The sequence below is a fragment of the Lactuca serriola genome, chromosome 5 (genome assembly GCF_051521515.1).
Source record: "Lactuca serriola cultivar US96UC23 chromosome 5, Lser_US96UC23_V15, whole genome shotgun sequence".
Taxonomy (NCBI): Eukaryota; Viridiplantae; Streptophyta; class Magnoliopsida; order Asterales; family Asteraceae; genus Lactuca; species Lactuca serriola.
The window spans coordinates 228721919-228743929 of record NC_136412.1 but is presented as its reverse complement, the minus strand read 5'-3'; the positions used below and the strand labels follow the sequence as shown (position 1 = coordinate 228743929).

The 22011-nt window shown below is 39.1% G+C and overlaps 1 protein-coding gene across 1 annotated transcript; it reads right to left on the bottom strand.

Moving 5' to 3' along the window:
- Positions 1–15757: 15757 nt before the first annotated feature.
- LOC145050239 (uncharacterized) lies at positions 15758–20221 on the bottom strand. Its single transcript, XM_078998522.1, has 6 exons — positions 19586–20221; positions 18763–19461; positions 17932–18124; positions 17402–17835; positions 16817–17317; positions 15758–16396 (listed from the first exon to the last, which is right to left on the bottom strand). The coding sequence occupies exons 1-6, from the start codon at positions 20219–20221 to the stop codon at positions 15758–15760; spliced, it is 3102 nt and encodes a 1033-aa protein (XP_078854648.1).
- Positions 20222–22011: the final 1790 nt, after the last annotated feature.

Below are 22011 nucleotides of genomic sequence, written 5' to 3'. Positions count from 1 at the left end.
TCAATTCAAGAGCAAGATTAGTAGCCAAATCAGCAGAAGCACCGTAATCCATAGGTCCAGGGGAGGCGGAAGCATAAAAAATCCTCTATCCATTACTTGATAGAAGTATGAAGCTCATCACAGATCTCCACTAAACCATGGCGAAGTCAAAAATACAACTAATCCTCAGTGGACATTGTTATATAAAATGGTGGAACACAGTAATAGAGGGTACAATGTCCAAAGTGGAGCAAAGCATAACAAAATATATTATCTTTTGAACCCTATTCATAGTGATCTGCGCAATTTGACGACCGTAATAATCAAGAACTGTCTTCAAAATTTTGAACACCAAAAACTGTATACACAACTTAAAGAATACCTGATACACGCTAACAAAATCCTCATGATCATCAACAATGACATTCCTAGGTTCCGGAAAGCGAGGATAAAATTAGGGATCGATATCATATTTTTTCATGATATCAGCCAAATTTTTGGGAGTAAGTTTGGAGATCACGGTGCGGATGCTAGAAATCTCTTTGTAGGCCATGAAAGAATAATAGTAAAGAAACATGAGTAGGAATGATTTGAGAAAATAAAAAGGAAGTGAAGAAAGTAGTAAAGTAGGAAACAATACTTATAGGAAAATGCACGTTGCAATGACCTTAAGTGGAAAAGAACTAAATAGACTGTTGTAGATATCATGATGAACGTTAGAATACGCCAAACCGTCACTTTAGACATAAACCCTGGTAATTATCCTTATCCGGTCCCAACGGTTATACCACTAAGACATTATGTTTGAATTAGCACTTTCGAAGAAAGTAATAATCCAAACTGGGGGGAGGGGACTTAATAGGGTATATGGCTCGAGACCACACACATATCCTCACTAACCGAAACATACATATGTACCGAACCTTGCATATGTACTAAACATATATATATATATATATATATATATATATATATATATATATATATATACCGAACCGTACATATGTACTGAACCATACATATGTATCGATCCATAGAGATAACGACTAAAATACATGATGTCGTCATAACAGTACCAAAGAGCATTGGAACTCATAGTAATATAAACTTTATTATGTTTGATGTTTGACAGATCCTTTAACTATCAACAAACAACTATTAAATGGCGACAAAGTATGTATCAACTTTCCTTCAAGTATCATACCATTAATGCGATAAGACCTCAGACCTGCTCGGTAGAGAAAGAGGTAGTTACCTTTGTATGGTTGTTACCTTTTTATCTCCTCTATAAATAAACGACCAATACGATTTCACAAGGTACGCTACCATCTCACCACTTTGTAAATATGATTTACGATACATAAACAAAAATCATCTCTAACTTTATCATCAGAGCGTTAGCCCGGGCTCATATCCTAGTCATCGACTTATGAATTGTTTATGTCTCTAGATTTATTCACTTCAAATGATTCACTCGCTACCACGGTCCATGGAAGATGGACCCAGCGGCGCATCAGTTACTCATTAACCTTTAGGCTTACAGTTGCTATTTTATGTTTTTAGATTCAGTTCCTTCTAGTTTGAAGGGCAAGGAGCTAGCATAATTTGGATATCTAAACATTCTAGGAGGGGAATTACATCTAGTTAACCATTATATGTTACGTTGTGGTTTTCAAAACAATAATTTTCTTCCACATTTTTACTATAAGAATGTTAATGCGATATGAAAAAAGATTTTTTTTATTTTAATAATAAATAGAATGAAAAAATTTGGTAATACCTATACTCTAATCTTGAAAATTTTATGGTTGTATTTTTTGGGATGTTACATTAAGTGATTAATTGCTTCTCTTTTAAGAGTAATTCGGTATTAATTCTTCGAGGCTTAAGAAGTACTTAATACAAGAGAAGACAAGCATCTTTGGTCATTAACAGTTGCTTGGTTGATACATATACAACAGCCATACTTTGGGTCTCTCTTGCCATTTTCATCAATTACCAAGCCAACCCTTGAGGAATCAATGTGTACAAAGGTTGTTATTCTTTTCTTTCTATGGAAAATTTAATCTTTCTATGAATGCAAAACGATCCTTGGTGGGTTAACATGGTTTTAAGTTTTTTCAAATTATAAAGCCTCCGTTGCCGTTTTTAGCATTTTTAGAAAACGAATTTTGAATAAAAACCAACACTCTGCAGTCTTAGGTATAAGGAAACCAAAATCATCAAAGGTGGATTGTATAAATACATGCTGATTACACATGCACACTTTTCATGTTGTCCACTTCACATCAGGAAACTATTAGATTATTATGCATAACAATAAAACCTCCACTCGTTAAGCCCATGAGAGAGAGAGAGAGAGAGAATCATTGTTAGATGCATATATGTGTGTGCTTTCTTCCTTTCCATCAAAAAACAAAAGTATAAGTTAGTATTAGTGTGGATCTTCCTTCCAACAAGTCAGAAAAAAAAATAGATGTATATGTCTTATCAAAAACCTTGATGTGCTTGAATACATCGAAAAGAACGCCCTTAACCATATTGTAACGATACTTAAAATCCAAGGGCTCTCTAGAATGTACTACATGTTCCTCAAAATTAGTCCATACATGCCTTGTGATAAACTAAGTATTGAAGTTTTGTATCGATCGGATACACTCAAGTATGAATAATGAAGAATAAAAACAAAAGAACAAGGATGATCAAAAAGACACTTTCACTTAGAAAAGGTTCTCACAAAGAGAACAGTCGCACAAAGTGATGAACAAAGCTCTATTAGGGTTTAGCACTAACAGTATACTATACATGATTACATCAACGGAGATCCCACTATTTTGGGGATATATTCTAATATATGTAAGGTCTGGTCCTAATCACTGAGATTATAGATCGGATACATATTCTATATTTATATAGTATATCCACCTAATATACAAATGATCACTAAGATCATTAGGATCACAATGTCACTAATGAAACTGTTGTTAGCGATTGCACTGGTATATAGTGTGTAATGTGTTTGACTCATCAGATCATAAGGTGTGACCTTGTAATATCCCCTATCTAATGATGTCAAAAATAATCTTCAAAAGAGTCATCAAAATCATCATTCGATTACTTTTTATCTTGAGTCAAAATTTCTGGTTTCAACCACTTAAAGTCATCAAGATGAAGATCAGTCAAACACTTATTGAGTTCGATAGAGAAACCTCATGATAGCCTCATTCTAGTTCTTTTTTATGCAAGCCCTCCAAATGAAGATTGAACAAATGCAAAGTGGAAGTAGTAGGAAGATCGCTAGTGCATTGAAAGCACATTTGATTTTGAATGTCAAGGTAGAAGATTCCATGTTCTAGTTCCTTAATGAGCATGTGTTGAAATGGATCAACACGTACTAACATCTTGTTGTTTATGTAGACAGTTCCACACGGAAGAAGGAAGTTAGTATACTTGGATATTTTGGGCTTGCTAGTCCTTTGTGAGGTGGATGGTTGAGATGGACTAGTTGAAGGTACTAAGTTCAGCTTCTTGAATTTGTTAATCAATTGTAAAATTTCCAATTTTACCTTCTAAGTATGAACACCTTTATGTTTTGAAATTATCCCCTGAATCTATATCCACTTCTATACCTGTATTTTAAGTAACTCATGAGCAAAAAGAACTTCATTGTATTCCTACTTTGCCTTCTTTCTATCTAGATGAATTTTTTATCGATCCATCCTTGGTTTTGGAGCACCTGACATTGATAATGGGATCAAGTTGACATCCTCGAGCTAGAACATCTCCAAATTTCTTCATGTTGATTCGATCATTCAGCTCAGAGACCTTGTTTTGTATGGAAACATTGATATTGAAACACTGAATATTTGTCTCTTGAACATTAATCCTTTCATTACCCGAGGCAAGGATCTGAACAAGTTTGATGGTTCGAAGTTCATCTCTTCTTTCTCAAATTGAATTATTATGCTCCAACAAGATTTCTTTGACCTCCTCAATGGTTATTTTCTAATTAATTCTCAACCAATTCCTCCAAATCAACCGTTAATTTTGCTTTTCTTGGAAGCAGAATGGGATGAAGAACCACCAGCAGTTGAGGAACTTCCAGCTTTAGCGTCATTTGCTCCCTCATGAGAAGGAAGCCTTTATTTTTCTTTGATTGAGTTGATCATCATCAGACTCAATGTCATAGTGAGTTCCTTGAGGAATCTCCCCTTCAAAATAGACATCAGGATAAACAACACTTAAAGGAATAACAGTATGTTCCATGAAGTCCATATCAAGAAACCGTTCATAATCAACATTATTAGTCTCAAACTGATCATTTCAACTTTCGCCATAGGATGAGTCACTGTTTCAAACCGAAAAACAACCATTCTACCTTTATTATCCTCCATTTCCGATTCATATTGTTCATGACGAACTGGAATTGCATTTACCATCACCAATGCTTGGTTCTTCACCTTTTTGGTATTATCAGTTTTGGGGGAGGAGTTATGTAGTGTAGAGGGAGTGTGATGAGGGGGATTTTATGGTGATGGTGGAGGAATATTACCAAATGGTTGTGGTGGCGGAGGTGGTTAATCATTTCCTAGAGAGCTAGGTGGTGTATCTTCAATCATCTCATCATCATTATCAATAAAATCCACTATATGTTTGATGTCGACCATATAACTCTCAACTTTAGTTGGTCTTCCCCTAAATGACTGAGTCGTTTGAACCACGAAGCGGAGTTGAGAGATCACATTCACTTGGAAATCAGAACTAGACCACCCTGAAAGGTAGCAGTAGGCTGTAGAGGTGTTTGCAGTGGAAGGATTGTTGCAGCTTGAGGAAAAGGATATGCTAGTCTTTGAGAATTTATAGTTTGAATCAGTGGATCAATGGTTTCCACAAAAGGTGGGGATGATCCATGTTGTGTTATAGCTTCTGTAGAATGAGTTGTTGATGAAGGAAAGGACAAATAAAAATGAATGTGCTTTCTTAATCTTGGGGGAGATTTAATTATCATTCCCAGAGTAGAAGCCTCTCCCATATCAGTGTTTGATGTGTTAGTATTAACATCAAATTCATCTTCATCATCATCATCTTCTTCTTCTTCATCTTCATTATTGCCCTCATCACCCCCATCATCCTCATCATTGCCCTCACCATCCTCTTCATCAGAGTCAGAGGATTCAACTACATAAGGATATGCAACCCAATCATTCATACACTAAGTAAGATGTGTATCTCCTTTAATGGGATGGCATTGATAATCTTTGATGAGAGAACTGCAAGTTGTATGGAAACTCCATGCTTGACATTTTAAACCTCTCCAGTACGAGCCATGATTAATGCAAACCAATTAGGATAAGGAACGTAGGTTGGAATTTTGTTCCCAGTGATGCATTCAACCAATTGATCAAAGAAAAGTTGAGCAAAGTCCAATATTTTGTTGCATGCCATGACATACACGATCTGTTGCTCAAACGGGTTAAACTGGTTTCACCTACCAATTTTATGTCCAAGATACTTTCCAATCACCCCTGTCAAGTACTTCTACCCAACATAATAGCATTGTCTAAGGGTATATTTATTTGGATCATGAATAGTACCCTAAAGAGAAAAATTATACCCTAGTTTGGGTCGAAGAGACCTACATTTTTCCTCAGAAGGAGTTTCAGAGTAGTTTTCTAATTGATGAAGATGTAGACCAACTCGAAAAGAGGTTGCACTGAAAACTGATGGGTTTTGAGCACTATAACAATGCTATGGTGCAGATACAACCTTAATGCTTTGGATCTAAGTTTTCTCAAGTTATACATGTAATATTCATTTCTCCAAAGCATGAACCCTAACTAGCATACAACTTTGATATTTGCAACATAAAAATAAGTTAGATGAATAACTCTTTGTTGTAGCTTGTAGAATCTGGCCTTTCAAGAGCTTAGTACCTTAAATGTGATACCTCAAATGAGTCACAAACACCAAGAACAATGGAGGATTGTGAGAGAGAGGCTAGAAAGTGCCAAAAGTCGGCTAGGGTTCTTCTTGGAAGTCTTGGGGGCCGATTTTGAGAATGCTAGGGGTTACTTTTATAGTGTGGAATCCTTAGGGTTTCATACAAAAAACCCTAGTTTACTTAAACCTTTAAGTATCCCAACTATCCATATGATAGGCCCTTTAGAATAACTCTTCATGGACTCTTACATAGATTTAGTCCATCACTTAATCAACATGGATCATTAGCCCAGACTATACGTATTACTGATTTACCTAATCAGTCCTCGTAAATTTAACCAGTCTCTTTTGATCACTACTTTAATTCCAAATCAATTCTTGATCAATAAAAATTAAATTTTATAATTTCTCAATTAATATATTATTCATATAATATGTAAATAAATCACAAATAATCACTTTCTCAAATATTCATCCTATCACATTGCTCCGGCGAAGGCAACCCAAAAGGACCATGCTACTATCGGGTCAAGTACATACCAATTATAGTTATGGGCTTAGACACCTAATCCAATAGTCTCCCACTTAGATAAGTCTAATAAGTATAACTGCCAATGCATCTTCAAAATCTGATTATCAATCATAGCTCTCAAAAGCCGCTATCAAACTCTGACCTAGTAAATAAAGCGTCCTTTAGATATGGGATCATATAATCCTCTCTTCTTTAGGATATCGTGTGGACAAAGACATGGAATAAAAGTCATACTCATTGTCCAACAGTTTGTTTCCCGATTTCTAATTTGTTTGACATAGAACTTAATTCAACACATCAATTGAGCCCTGACCGGGCCCGACACATAAGTCAAAACAAAATCATAGCGGGGCCTATGATATCGCTTTTAATCCTCTTAGGATAAAAGGAACAAATAAACTTCGACTTATATGTTTGTACTAATTACTTGTTAAATTATACACAACAACACGTTTTATAACATCAAACTACTGATGCGTTTTCGTATTATCAATGCACAACTAACTCGTAATCAACAACTAATATATCTTGGTTTGAAGACTATATGATATTATCATCTCATAATCACTTGTGATAAATTCCATGAAGTGATTAGTGTGAATGTGGGTTTATTCCTATACTCAAATTCTTATTTCAGGAGTACTCATGAACGTTACAACAAAACTTTGCTATGTCTAAACACCTTAGAAAATCTACAAGCCAATTCATGACAGTCTTACTTCGTAACCTACTTCCAAAGTATGATCGACTGTGAATAGTTTGAATAATCATATTATTTTGGAAGTCAAAACATGCAAAAGTGAAACATAAAATAAACAACTGACAAAAGACAATAAATTTTACTAAGAAGGGAAATTATCTCTGTCATTCTGAAAGCTGGCATCACTATACCCTTTCACTCTCAAGTCATCACTCCCACCAAGGGTAAGGACCCAATCCTTAGTCATCTGCAGGTAGTTAAGAATGTTCTTTACTACCATCCAGTGAGCTCTACAAGGATTCCCTTGATATCGACTAACCATGCTCAAAGCAAAATGCACATCATGGCGAGTACATGTCATAGCATACATGATCAAGCCAACGGCGGAAGCATATGGTACTCGACTCATTTCTGCTATTTCGGCATCGGTACTCGGACTCTGAGTCTTACTCAGTTTGGTATTGCTCTGGATAGGCAATTCTTCTTTCTTGGAATTCTCCATGTTGAAACGTTTCAACACCTTATCCAAGTAGGTACTTTGACTAAGTTCCACTAGTCTTTTACTCTTATTTCTCAATAACCTTATCCCTAGAATGTAAGCAGCTTCCCTAAGGTCCTTCATAGTGAAACACTTCCCAAGCCAGGACTTAACTTCATGCAAGGTTGGAACGCCGTTTCCTATGAGTAGCATGTTATCCTCATACAATACCAGAAAGCTAACTATACTGCCACTAGCCTTGATATATACGCAGGACTCATCCTCACCTCTCGAAAACCAAACTCTTTGACTTTCTCATCGAAACAAAGATTCCATCTGCAAGATGGTTGCTTTAATCCATAAATGGATTTCTCAAGCTTACACACTCTATCAGGGTACTTCGCATCTACAAAACCCTCTGGCTGACTCATGTAAACGTCTTCAGCCAATGTCCCGTTAAGGAAAGCGGTTTTGACATCCATCTTCCATATTTCATAATCATGAAACACAACTATGACTAGCATAACCCTTATAGATTTAATCTTCGCTACTAGTGAAAAGGTCTCGTCATAGTGAACTCCAGGAGTTTGAGTAAAGCCCTTCGCAACCAATCGCGCCTTATATGTGTGTACTTTCCCATCCATTTCGGTCTTCTTCTTGAAGATCGACTTGCACCTGACCGTCTTACGACCTGGTGCATGGTCAACTAAGTTCCAAACTTGATTGTCATACATGGACTGAATCTCGTTGTCCATTGCCTCTTTCCAATTTGCAGACTCTTGGCCCGCCATGGCTTCCTTGTAGTTGTTAGGTTCATCCAAATTTATTAGTGTGCTATCACTGATACAAGTATCACCTTCACTTGCTATATGAAAACCATACAACATAGGTGGAACACTAACTCTACTGGAACGTCTCAGAGGTACGAACTCGTCAATTGGCTCAACAGGAGTCTCATCCTCAGGATGATTGCTGGTGTTAGAGATTCCTTCATTGCTTAACTCTTGAAGCTCTTCAAGATCAATTTGCCTCCCACTATCCTCTCGGAATATGAGTTCTCTTTCACGAAAGACGCCCCTTCGTGCTACGAAGACCACGCTCTCACTAGGTCTATAGAACTAATATCCAAAGGATTTATGTGGGTAGCTGACGAAAATACAACGCTCACTACGAGGTTCGAGCTTGTCGTGAGTCCCTCGTCTTACGGAAGCCTCATAGCCCCAAACCTTGATATGCGCTAACAAGGGAACCTTCCCTATCCACATTTCGTGAGGTTTTTTGGCAACCTTCTTATTTGGGACTAGATTAAGGATATGGGCGGAAGTCTCTAAGGCATACCCGCAAAATGAGATAGGTAACGAAGCTCGACTCATCATGGAACGAACCATGTCCAACAAGGTTCGATTGTGCCTCTCAACCACACCATTAATCTGTGGTTCCCTAGGTAGCGTCAATTGTGAATGTAAGGTCCAAATATGGATCTTCACTAGTAGTTAAACAACAATCAATCACAAGAAGAAAAATAAGATGAAAGAAATCAAGCTTGCACACGATTATATTCAAAAAATCGTCTGGTACAACTCGATAGGACTCTATGGGATCAACAACCATCATAAGACTAACACCTCCACTATATATACAATACCATAACCGTAAAATGGGTTTGCGACCGTAAACAGAGTTTACGGCCGTAAACACAGTTTACGGTCGTAAACACCCAAAAAGTCCAACAACCCAACAAATAACCCTTAAACACTATTACAGACTCATACTTGACCAAAATACACTAAAGCCTAGACCAAACCATAAATTGGATCCTTCAATCTCCCCCTTGGTTTGGTGCTAGCTTTGACTCAGTCCTTGTTGACCACCAGTACGTCAAATTTCCCCATTGCTCCATTCCACATCTTCTTCTCAATAATTTGAGCCACCATCGCCATATATTCTTTCGCAGCGGGCTCAAATATTGACTCAGCCACCACAATCTGTTTAGTAGCAAGATGATGTATGTCCCATTTGTGAAATTGAAGCAAGTCCCTTTTCTCATAGAAATGGAAGCAATCTTCCTTTAACTTGATGACCGCAGAATCTGTGGCTTCATTATACACCCAATAAAGCATGGATGCAAGAGAACCATAAGGGTAATTTTGAAGAACATAGACTTGCTTAACCTGAGCCGTAGCAGGCCACATCACTGATGTAATTGGCTGTTTTGTCGTGGTATCAAATACCTTGGAGTGAACCTTGACAACAGACTCTGCAGTCTTTATTGACGGAAACCCCTTGGCCACTTGATCTTCCAAAAAGGATTTGAACTGATTTGCCCTGGGATTATTTGTAGGATTGGAGAAAGGAGCCTTAGACAGCTCAATAAGATCAATTTTTGTGAAAGAATTAAAGTCGTGAGCGTCTTTGTATAATTCTTTGTTGCCGCTCTTTCTCCTCATCATGAACATATTCATCATGTCATGGAATCCCCACCCGATGATTCCATATCTGTCACCATAATTGTCTCTGAAGCGTTGTACACCCAAATCCGTGACAGTAACCTATTGTTGATCCCAGGGTGCCTTGTGATCTGCGCTCCGTTTGAATAGGAGTTGACTTTTTTCAGGTTCCTTGTCCGACTTCTTGCGTTTTGAGGCCTTTCCACGCGGAGCTTGCTTTGGTTCTTTTTCGAAGCGGTTTACGATGGTGGTGGTTCTGATATTTGCAGAGGTAGATCTAGGAGCAAGATGTAGGAGCAATGGGAACATCTTGATTGGGAAGAAAAATTAGCGGCTCATCAACGGAAGACTCGAATTTGTCGCCAAGTTTATCTTCCAGCTTTTTCTTCAAGTCATAGTAACTAGCGGTCAGAAGGCCAAAATGAGTATGGAGATCTGTAATTTGTTTGGTGTTCGCAACATTTTCTTCATTAAGTTCTGCCATTTGAATACTGAGTTGTGTGTTTTCAGCTTGAAGACCCGCGACCTTAATGTCAAGCTCAATATTCCTCGGATCCAACTCGACGTTCTTCTGACTCAGAGCATCGACCTGCTTCTAAAGTCCAGAGAGTGAAGGACTCTCTTCTCCTGTGTTACCGCCCCCTATAAAAATTCCTTTGCCATGTGGGGGAGGTGTTGAAAGTTGTTCTCTGGCCAAGAGCGAGGCTAGTCTAACAGAGGTAGCATCGTGCTCTAGCCTAGGAGAGGAGAAATCTGCTGGAAAAGATGAGTCACCAGTCTCGTAGAAGGTACTAGGACCTTCAGTGAATGGTTCAGTTGAGACTATAACTGGGGTTGTTGTTAGTGGAGCAGAAACACTTTGAGTCACCAGTCTTGGATCCAGTCTGCGTCTTTTGCTTGCAGGAGGTGTGACTTGTGTGGAGGTGGGATCACATTCCACCGGCTCAGAGGTAGGTAAGATAACATCAAAGCGAGGAATCCCTGACGTTACCACCATAGGAGTTGCTATTTCCGCTGTGGTGTTGGTTGGAGGAGGTGAGGCTTCAAGAACATCTTCTTCTTCCCTTGTCTCATTTTCCGGTTCAGCAACTTCATTGACATTGTCGAGCAGCTCATTGATGTTCATCCCTGTCATGAAATCTTCGTTACTCCCAAAATTGACAGGAATTTCATCATTGTTAATTCCTGAGAGATCCAGGCCTTCATACAAATCAGTTTCTGACCCCGACCCCTTGTGAAAATCTTCTTCTACTCGTGCGGATGTCAATTCATGTTCCTCAGCCACTTGTGTGTTAGCAGCTGGATCTTCTTCTTCTTTATGATCTGAGACGGTGATCACATTATCAGAAGCAACCCTCTCAGATGAAATTGGCTCAGATGACACTTTGTCGGATGTTCCATGCGACTTAGAAGACTCGTCAATTTCAGCAAATTTTCCAAATTTGACCAGAGGATGTTTGCCTTCAAAAACGACCTTGCCTTTTCTATTCTGCTTGATGAGACCAACTGTGTGAGGGCCCAAGGATTTAATATCCAACTTGTCACCATCCTTCACCATTTCTATAAATTGATCGTCGACGAATACTTGGATGAACCTTGGATAAAGAAGAAATGCATCTCCGGTCCCCCGAGTAATGGCATTAATGTTCACCAAGAATTCATCAAGTATGAACTTTGAGAAATTAAACTCTATGCCAGCAGCCAATGAGACAATTGCCCCGGTGTTCCTGAGGGAGATCTCATCGGCTCCTGATCTCCTGCCAGAAATGCAGCTCACGAACACGTGTGCCAAGAATCGCCAGTAAGGAAGCAGGAGCTTCTTTGTTGTGGGAGGGTAGACACCCTCGTATCCTATCCTCTGAAGAACCCCTTGTACATCATCAATTCCAATCTCATTAGGGAAATTGGATTCATTGTTGACCAGCAGGGTATCTCTGATGTACTGCTCTGTAATCTTGATCTTGCAACCCTTGACTACAACTTCGATTATAATTTCTCCTTTGACTTTGGCCATGCTAGTTGTCTGCCAAAACTCCAAGATGATATTCTGATAGATGATGGGATTTACTGTGATGGCACAGGATAAGCAGCAATCTCTCAGTCTGTAGATCATTGACTTGAATTCTAAATGAGCAGCTGGAGGATCATCCAACATGATCGCCAAGTTGTGCATATCCGCGAACTTAAGATTTGCCATTTTTCTACACTAAACAAGCCAAGTAAGAAAACACAAAATATAATAATGCAAAACATCAAGTTTTCTAAATTAGACAATTTATTTTGGCCTCCTTTTTTAAAAAAAAATAGTTTGACTACAAAATATTTGAGTTTACGGTCAAAATAGTCAAACAATGGAGTTTACGGTCAAAGATTGTCAACCAAGGGTTTACGGTCAAAGTTGGTCAACTGACCGTAAACTGAGTTTTTGGCTGTAAAGCCAAAACTTGGGTTTACGGTCGGAAGACCAAAACCTGATTTTACGGTCGTAAGACCAAAACCCAGGTTTATGGTCATAAGACCACTTTGGGTTTACGGTTCTTGAATGTTCTGAAACCGTAAACTCCTCGATGAACAGTAAACGCTGACAAAATTTAAACCCCGATTACTCTTTCGTTTTTGGTCGGAATCGTGAATAGAGAACAGATCCTTGGTCGGATTCATCATACCTTCAAGGTGTACTAATCGATTTCACGAGATTTCGCAGGAAAAAATTCGAGGAGAGAGAGTAGAGAGAGAGTATGGTATTGCGGCTGCAAAGAGGGAGTGGGATTTATAGACAATCTTTGAGCAGCGAGATCTATAGACAATCTTTGAGTGTTCAATTTTAATTGTACTGGAACATGTTTCCCGCTTCCTGATATGCCCCAGCCATCAAGAACTTCCAGAGTACTCCTTACACCGGGTGAGCAGACAATCATTCAGAGAGGGAACAGATTCAGATTGCTATTACTTATTGCTATTACTTTTTGTTTCAGAGGGGTTGAGAAGTAGAAGGTTGCATATGTTGTGTACCAGGTCGGATTGGAAGTCACGCAAAGGAGACAGCATATGGCTAATAGATAAAAGGAATTTCATATATATAACATGCAGAGAAATAGAGTTGCATATGTTGTGTACCAGGTCCGATTGGAATTCACGCAAAGGAAACAACATATGACTAACAGACAGAAAGAAAGAAAACAATTTTCTACTGACCTAATTTATCGGAATTTACCAGTCGCCCCATCCAACCGGAATTAAGGATAGAATCCGAACATCGAGGAAAAGTTAAACCACGGTTCCAAGTACGGGTTCATTTAATGTGACGAGTGGATTCCCATATATATCTCCCTGCTCAACCTATCTGAACGTCGTATTGTCAGGCTAAACGGATCTAACTAGGTCAAAACTTGTCAAGACTAAGAATTTCTTAAGTTCAACTCTGCCTAGTCAAGTCCATTTAGAATCTTTCATGCCTACCGACGCATCAAACCAGAGCAAAGACCCTTCAACTTTGGGTACGTTACGCAGACTCAGGTTGCCTATTATCACTTGATAATATCACTTCCCAGTCCTTCAACAACAAACAAACCTATTAGCGACAATATTTTTTGAATTTTCTGAATTTTGATGTTTTTGGATTTTTGAAAGTTTTTCTGAAGAAAAAAATAAAACAGAAACAAAATATTTTTGTATTTTTAATTTTTATGTTTTTGGATTTTTGTTTATTTCTCCCCCTAAATTTGTGCATAGGAGATAATTAAATGACTAAAAATGCGCAAATTTAAACTAAGAAAACCTAAAAATTTAATCCTCAAAACGAATCATTTTTAAAAATCCCACAAGCACATCGAATCGAGCTTTGTGAAAAGGCTTTGTGAACAGGTCCGGCACATTATTGTCAGTGTGAACATGTTCTAGCCTGATGAGCGAACACTCATAACAATCTCGGATAAAATGAATTTTGATGTCAATGTGCTTGGTTTTGGAATGTTGGACTAGATTTTTAGCGATTTGAATAGCAGCCTCATTATCACACTGAATTGGGGTTTCTAAAAAATTCAAACTGTAGTCCAATAGCTGATGTTGGATCCATATTACTTGAGAACAACAGGCAGACGCAACGACATATTCCGCTTCTGCTATTGAGGTTGAGACCGTATGCTACTTCTTGCACTGCCATGAGACTAGTCTATCTCCAAGAAATTGGCATCCTCCTGAAGTCGATTTTCTATCAAGCTCACACCCACCATAGTTGCGGTCTGCAAAAGCGTAAAGGTCAAATTCGGGATTTTTCGGATACCAAAGGCCCAGTTTTGGGCAACCTTTGAGATACCGAAAAATCTGTTTAACAGCAAGAAGATGAGAAAGTTTAGGATTGGCCTGGAAGCGTGCGCATTGACAGACTGCAAACATTATGTCTGGACGACTAGCAGTCAGATACATGAGCGATCCGATCATCGATCGATAATACGTCTGATCTACGGATTCGCCTTCAAGATCAGGAGCCAGTAGAGGTCTCTCTGCCATGGCTGAAGAGCAGGTTTCGCATCTCTGAACCCGAATTTCTCCATCATATCATCCACATACTTTTCTTGATGAATAAGGATTCTGGTAGAAGATTGTTTGACCTGAAGCCCCATAAACATGGTCATCTCCCCAAGAGAACTCACCTCAAACCTTTTCTTCATTACGCCTTCAAACTCTTTGCAAAGCTGTGGACAGCTTTACCCGAACATAATATCATCAACATAGATCTAAACCAATATCTGATCATTACCCACATGCTTGATAAACAAAGTTTTATCAATGGTGCCGCGAGAGTATCCATGCCTGAGTAAATGCTTTGTTAGAGTTGCATACCATGCTCGAGGAGCCTGATGTAACCCGTACAATGCTTTGTCCAACTTGTAGACATGATTAGGGAACTTTGAGTCAACAAAATCAGGGGGTTGATCAACATAAATTTCTTCCTTCACCTTGCCATACAAGAAGGCAGTCTTGACATCCATTTGGTAGACCGTGAAATTCATGTAAGAGACATATGCGAGAAAGATGCAAATAGCGTCCAACCGAGCCACGGGAGCAAATACCTCAGTATAGTCAAGACCCTCAATCTGTCGAAACCCACAAACCACTAACCTTGCTTTTTTTTCTGACGATCACTCCTAAATCATCTTGCTTATTACGATAGACCCAACGCGTATCAAGAGCCCTTTTGCCCTTCGGTAAGTCAACCAACTTCCAAACCCCGAGCTTTTCAAACTGATTAAGCTCCTCATGCATTGCATCCACCCAGTTGGGATCATTCAGAGCCATGTCAAAATTCTTCGGCTCTATTTGAGATATAAAACAAGAGTAGAGACATGCATTAACGTCTCCACTCTGACTTTTGGTCTTAACTCCATCTCCCAGCTGGCCAATGACATTATCGATCGGATGATCGCGTTGAATACGTGAGGGTATGCCTTGGCTGATATCATTGATAGAAACAGGAAGAGTGTGGATGTTGAAACCTCCATCATCTACTGATTGATTCACATGAGATGAATCTGCTACAAACTCATTTGCAATAGCTTCGGGAAAGAGGATTTCCATAAACGTTGTATTGACAGCGGAAGCGTCTCTAGACATGAACTCGTTTTCAACAGGTGTAAGAGATTTAGAATCAGCATTAGGAACTTCATCTTGAACTTTAGACTCTAGACTATTAGGTTGATCAGATGGCTCCCCCTCAAGTGAAGCAGAGGACTCCCCCCAGATGGAGCAGAGGAATCTCCCCCAGATGGAGCAGAGGACTCCCCCGCAACCGTTGGAGGTTTGTAGACAACTTCTTCGTCATCGTCTTCATACACGATCTTCGAACCAGAAGAGGATCCACTTGAACTATCTGAAGACACATTAAGAGATTTGAAAAGTGATACGTAATCAAACAAACAGTCGGGACCCACTCGAGCGTCTGTTTCATTCTCCTCCAGCCAGCGCACGTCATAGGATTCGACTATCTGCTTAGTCTTTTTGTTGTAAACCCTATACGCGGTACGCGCAGCATACCCTACAAAGTAACAATCATCGGCTTTGGCGTTGAATTTAGGGTTGGATTCTAAGAGAAGAAGGGTGCAAGGGCAGCCAAATACATGGAAATGGCTGACAAAAGGCTTGTGTCCATAGAGAATCTCGTACGGAGTCTTCATCTGTGCTTTGTTGATTAGAACATAATTATGTACGTAGCAAGCAGTGTTAATCGCCTCGGCCCAGAAGAAAACAGGTAATTTGGAATCACATAGCATCGTCCTTGCGGCGTCTTTCAACGTTCTATTTCTCCTTTCAGCAACACCGTTCTGTTGAGTCATGTGAGAAGAGCTATATTGACGCACTATCCCCTTTTCTGTGCAAAAATGATCAAGAACTGAATTCTTGAATTCAGTTCCATTGTCAGTACGAAGCGCCTTCACTTGGTTGTTGGTCTGCTTCTCAATCATCACCACGAACTTCTTTATCAGATCAGCAACCCCCGCTTTGTTGGATAAGAAGAAGACCCACGTAAACCGAGAGAAATCGTCGATCACAACGAGGCAGTATGAGCTTCGGTTAATGCTCAAGACGTTGACCGATCCAAATAAGTCCATGTGTAACAATTGGAGCATTTGACTTATGGAGTTAACTTGCTTAGGCTGGTATGGCTTCCTATGATGTTTTCCTTGAGCACAGGAAACACACTTCTCAAAGGTAATAAAGTCTCTGACGGGTAGGCCTCGAACCATCTCATTTTTAACAAGGCGATTCAAGTTTTTCGCGTTAGCATGACCGAGCCTTCTGTGCCACAGCATTGCATTTTGCTCGGAGACTTTTGAGAAAAGGCAAGTAACTTGTTCAGGGAGATTGTTGTTTATATCAATAATGTAAACATTTCCATCCCTCTTTGATTTGACTAGAATCCATTCTTCAGGGATGACAATGCCTGGCTTTAAAATCATACATTCCTTGTCGGTGAAATGAGTGGAGTAGCCTTTGTCACATATTTGGGAAACGCTCAACAAGTTGTGCTTTAACTCAGGAGCGAAGTTGACATTCTTAAAGCTTAACACTTTATTTGTAACGGTTCCTCTTTGCGTGATCTTACCACCATCTCCGCTCGCAAAGGAGACATAACCCCCATTAAAAGATTGAATTTCACTCAATTGGGAGATGTCTCCAGTCATACGCCGGGAGCAGCCGATGTCGACGTACCAGGGACGAACGAAATTCCTCCGCAACTGTCCCTGCAAAATGAGCGGAATCATTTAGATTTAGGAACCCAGGTCATCACTGTCCTGGGTTTCCTTTTCACTTTTTCTGATTTTAACTTTTAAAATTTTCAAATTAGGATCTTCATTCCTAATCGCTTCAGAGGGTGGTAACAATGGATTAGAAAGTGATTTGGGGTTCCATTGAAGTTTAGGTTTTACAAAATTCTCTGGTGGTTTTGAAATAGGTTTCTTAAGAGTTTGCACAAAGCTTCTGGATGTTCTACCAGAAATGGTTGAAGATCTAGAATTGCTTTTTGACGAAACCAATCTTGGCGGAGCCTTGTTCGGTTTTGGCAAACTATTTTGAAGTTTGTTAGTAAAAACCTTTTTGTTCTTTTTAAAAACATCCCTTTTTCTGCTTCTATCATCTTTCTGATCATCATTTCGAGAATGATCTCTTGAGGATTTTCTAATTAAAGACCTTCCCCGAGATTCATTCTCCCCTCTTGGTGACAAAAAGTTGACAAAGATCCTATTTTGACAATTCCTAGCTATATGACCACCAACACCACAATTAAAACAAATTTGTTTATTATTTGAACCTGTACTATATTTTTCAGATTTATTTTCTTGATGGACACTCTTACTTTTCTCAGAAGAACATGCATGGGAACTAGATTGAGATATAAGAGACGGTGTCTCAGTTGTTGTGTCTTTTGGAGTTGATGGTGTTTCATGATTACCACAAGCATCAGAATTACCAAACAATTCATCAAACATATCAAAGAAATTAAATTCGACAGAGTCAGAATTGGAAACATCACACACTACACTATCAGTCTTAACATTTGAATCACAAACAGAAACAGAAATATCAGATTTAGGAACAGAAACAGAAACTCCAACTCCATGCTTCGCCTAATCTAAAGGTTGATCTGCAGAGGAAGTAGAAGCGTAAGTACTTTCAACATTTATAAACCCTCCTGAGATGAAACCAGATGGTTTTCCATAAACCATAGATGGCTCTTTGGCAATCTCATCTTTGGATAGGGGTTGATACTGATATGTGTGATTATAAGGAGGAGGCACACGATCGTATCCCAAACCCTTATGTTGGTTTCGTTTAAAATCCATGCAGTGATCGATCATGTTGGAACCTACCTCGCTTGATCCATCAAATTTTTGAAAAGCAAAGTTTGCAGAATCAAACCTTTCTTTAATGTATCAAGCTCGGCAGTTAGCGCATCATTTTGTCTTTTAACATAATTGTACAATTCACATTTATCACTATACTCTGCCTGGATTCTTCTAAAATCTTTTATCTTAGTTTCTAATTGGGATTTAAGGGGCTTTTGTCCTTTCCTAAGTTGGTAGCCCTCATATCTAAGGTCCTCTACTTCTCTACGTAATGACTGAATTTCATCACAAAGAATTTTAACATATTCTTTACATGCATAGGAACATGATAGTAGGGTTACCTCACTTTTCTTGGGATCGGTAGAGGGAAACGCCATGAAAGCAAACTGTTGCTCCATCAATTTTGCTTTGGGATCAGCTTTGTCAGTCTTCAAAGAAACATCATCAATCTGAGCTAGGTGAGCATTTTCCGGCACTGAAATGTTCAAAGCCTGAATCTGGTCCTCCCAGTCAAAGGACTGAGCGACGATAGCGGTCTCACCATTAGCTGCAGCACCTGCACGGTTGTTTCCCACTGCTACCATCGTTCTATTGTTGTTGACCCTGCGATCTGGCTTTGGGCAATCACGAGCAAAGTGACCCGGCTCGTGGCAGTTGAAACATCTTAGTGTGCTCTTATTGAATCCCACCTTCTTATCAGCATTCATGCCCCAGTTGCTTTTCCCAGTCTTCTTAGCAAACTGCTTGGCTCTGAAGACAGCCATAACAATCTGCCACGTCATATCCATCTCTTCAACGTCTTCAGGATGAATTTGGTCCAAATCAGCAAATGACAGCTGAGGCAGAAGATCTCCATCTACAAAGGCATTGTAGCAGTTAACAAGCCCAGCAGCTAGAGCCAGATTTTCATCAGTATCCTTTGGGTTTGAGGAAGAGGCTACAGTAGGCACATTTTGGGTAAGAACAACTTGTGTAGTGACAAATGGATGATGCAGCAGCGAAAGTCTGAATCTGAGGTTGCTGAACTGCAAAGGCTTGGCCTGAGGAAGACATGATTGAAGAAAGAGCATTGTTGGATGAGATTCCAAGGTTTGCAGTAGAATATCAATTCACATGATTGATCTCTCTCTATTTGTCATCAATGTCACAAGCTTTGATGATTGCCATAATCTCAGCAAGAGAGAGGCGATTTAAGTCCTTAGTTTTCTTAATCACAACAACATTCATGTCCCATGATCTCGGAAGAGCATTCAGAAGCTTCTTGTTGATTTCTGACTTGGTCAAGAAGATCCCAGATATGGTCATGTCTGTTGTGAGAGATGTGAACCTCTGCAGTTGAGCCTCAAGAGTTTCTCCTGGAATGTAGTTGAACATGTTGAACTTTTGTCTCAACATGTCCTGGCGACTCTCCTTCATATCCTCATTGCCCTCATAGACTTCAATTAGGGCTTCCCATAGGTCTTTAGCTGAAGTGTACTCATGAAAACCTTGAGCAATATCGAGAGATAATGCCATGGTTAAAGTGGCTAGGGCCCTCTCCTGCTCCTCAATTTTCTCAAATTCCTCATCAGTGTAATCGTCAACCTCCTTGTCAGTCACTAGGCCTCCGACTGTCGTGGTGATTCTAACAGGGCCTTTAAGAATACTTCTCCATACCTTAAAGTCCTTCATTTTGATGTACTTTTCAATCCTATACTTCCATTCGGGGAAACCATCCGCATACATCAATCTTGGAATTCGTGTGGTGGTGCCCATAACAGAATCAAGTTCATTGAAACGGTTTTGACTTTTAGAATCCATTTGAAATTAAGCAAATTAAGTTCAAAATTTGAGTTTACATTTGAAAGGGATTACGACCGTAAACTAAGTTTACGGTTAAGAGTTTCCGACCGTAAACTTGGTTTACGGTTTAAGAGCTTACGACCGTAAACAGGGTTTACGGTTTCTGAATTTACGGTTTGAGAGATTCCGGTTTATGCGTTTGCGGTCCTTGAAGGCTTGTTTACTGTCTATGAAGATTCAAGGTTTATGGTTTATGATGTTCTTGATTCAACAACCGTAAATGGAGTTTACGGTTCACTGTAAGCTCACAGAAATCCTCAGAAACACGATTTTCCAGTAGAGTCACTTTCCCTTCACCACGAAAACACTCACAGCAGGTTCGGTCTTCAAAGAAAACGGTTGAAATAGCCCAAAAATAGCCCAAAAGTCGATTGAAAGAAGCTTTAACACCGGTTTCTGCTCTGATACCACTTGTAAGGTCCAACTATGGATCTTCACCAATAGTTAAACAACAATCAATCACAAGAAGAAAAATAAGATGAAAGAAATCAAGCTTGCACATGATTATATTCAGAAAATCGTCTGGTACAACTCGATAGGACTCTATGGCATCAACAACCATCAAAAGAACCTCCACTATATATACAAGACCAGAACCGTAAACTGGGTTTGCGATCGTAAATAGAGTTTATGGTCGTAAATGTGTTTACGGCCGTAAACATAGTTTACGGTCTTAAACACCCAAAAAGTCCAACAACCCAACAAACAACCCTTAAACACTATTACATACTCATACTTGACCAAAATACATTAAAGCCTAGACCAAACCATAAATTGGATCCTTCAGTGAAACAATTCCACATTCTTTAAGATAGTCGTGGAACTCGATACTAAGATACTCACCACCATGATCGATTCGGAGCATCTTTATCTTCCTACCCAATTGATTCTCAACTTCTTGCTTTCAAAGTTTTCTGACTTGTGCTTGATTAAGTAGACATATCCATATCTACTATAATGATCAGTAAAGGTTACATACAAGCGGTTAGCATTCCTTATGGCGGATCTGAAGGGTCCACACAAACAAGATTCACACGTCTCATCCGACTTTAAGTCAAATGACTCCAACACTCCATCCTTTTGGAGTTGGGTTATGCGCTTCTTGTTGACATGTCCAAGACGACAATGCCACAATCATGCTTTGTCCAAACCATTGGATGAATCAATATACAATACATTATTTCCTAAGTTGTCTACAACTATCACAGTTTCATATATACCATTACAAGGCAATGCTTCAAAATAAAAAGTACCATTATAAAAAACATTTATAGAACCAATTTCATTGTTAAATGAAAATTTAAAACCTTGTTTATACAAACCATGAAAAGAAATAATGCCTCTCGCCATATCTGACGAGTAAAAACAATTGTTTAAATGTAGCCCTAACCCATTACTAAGAAATAAAGAATAAACTCCAATCTTGGTGATAGGCGACGCTTTCCTATTCCCCATGATCAAGTTCATCTTCACGTGCTCGACATCCCTACTTCTTTTTAGACCCTGCAATTCAGAACAAATGTGAAAACCACATCCTGTATCAAGGACCCAAGAAATAACATGTGATGAGTTTATAGATTGAATAGTGTAAATACATGCGAAGGTGGGCTTTATCTTCCCATCCTTAATGTTCTACAAGTATTTAGAGCAACTTTCTTTCTAATTCCCTTTTTCATGACAATGAAAGCACTTTACTTCCTTTGGATTGGATGAGGGAGCAGCAGAACCACCTTTGGACCCATTAGAAG

Excerpts from the sequence above, each read along its gene's own strand:
- LOC145050239 (XM_078998522.1), bottom strand. The coding sequence starts at position 20,221 with ATGGATTCTAAAAGTCAAAACCGTTTCAATGAACTTGATTCTGTTATG. Across the intron at positions 18,125-18,762 it reads CCGATCCCAAGAAAAGTGAG|ACTGATAGTGTAGTGTGTGA; the intron begins GTAACCCTACTA and ends TCAAATGTTAAG. Across the intron at positions 16,397-16,816 it reads GCCTTGTTAAAAATGAGATG|AACGGTGTTGCTGAAAGGAG; the intron begins GTTCGAGGCCTA and ends ATGACTCAACAG.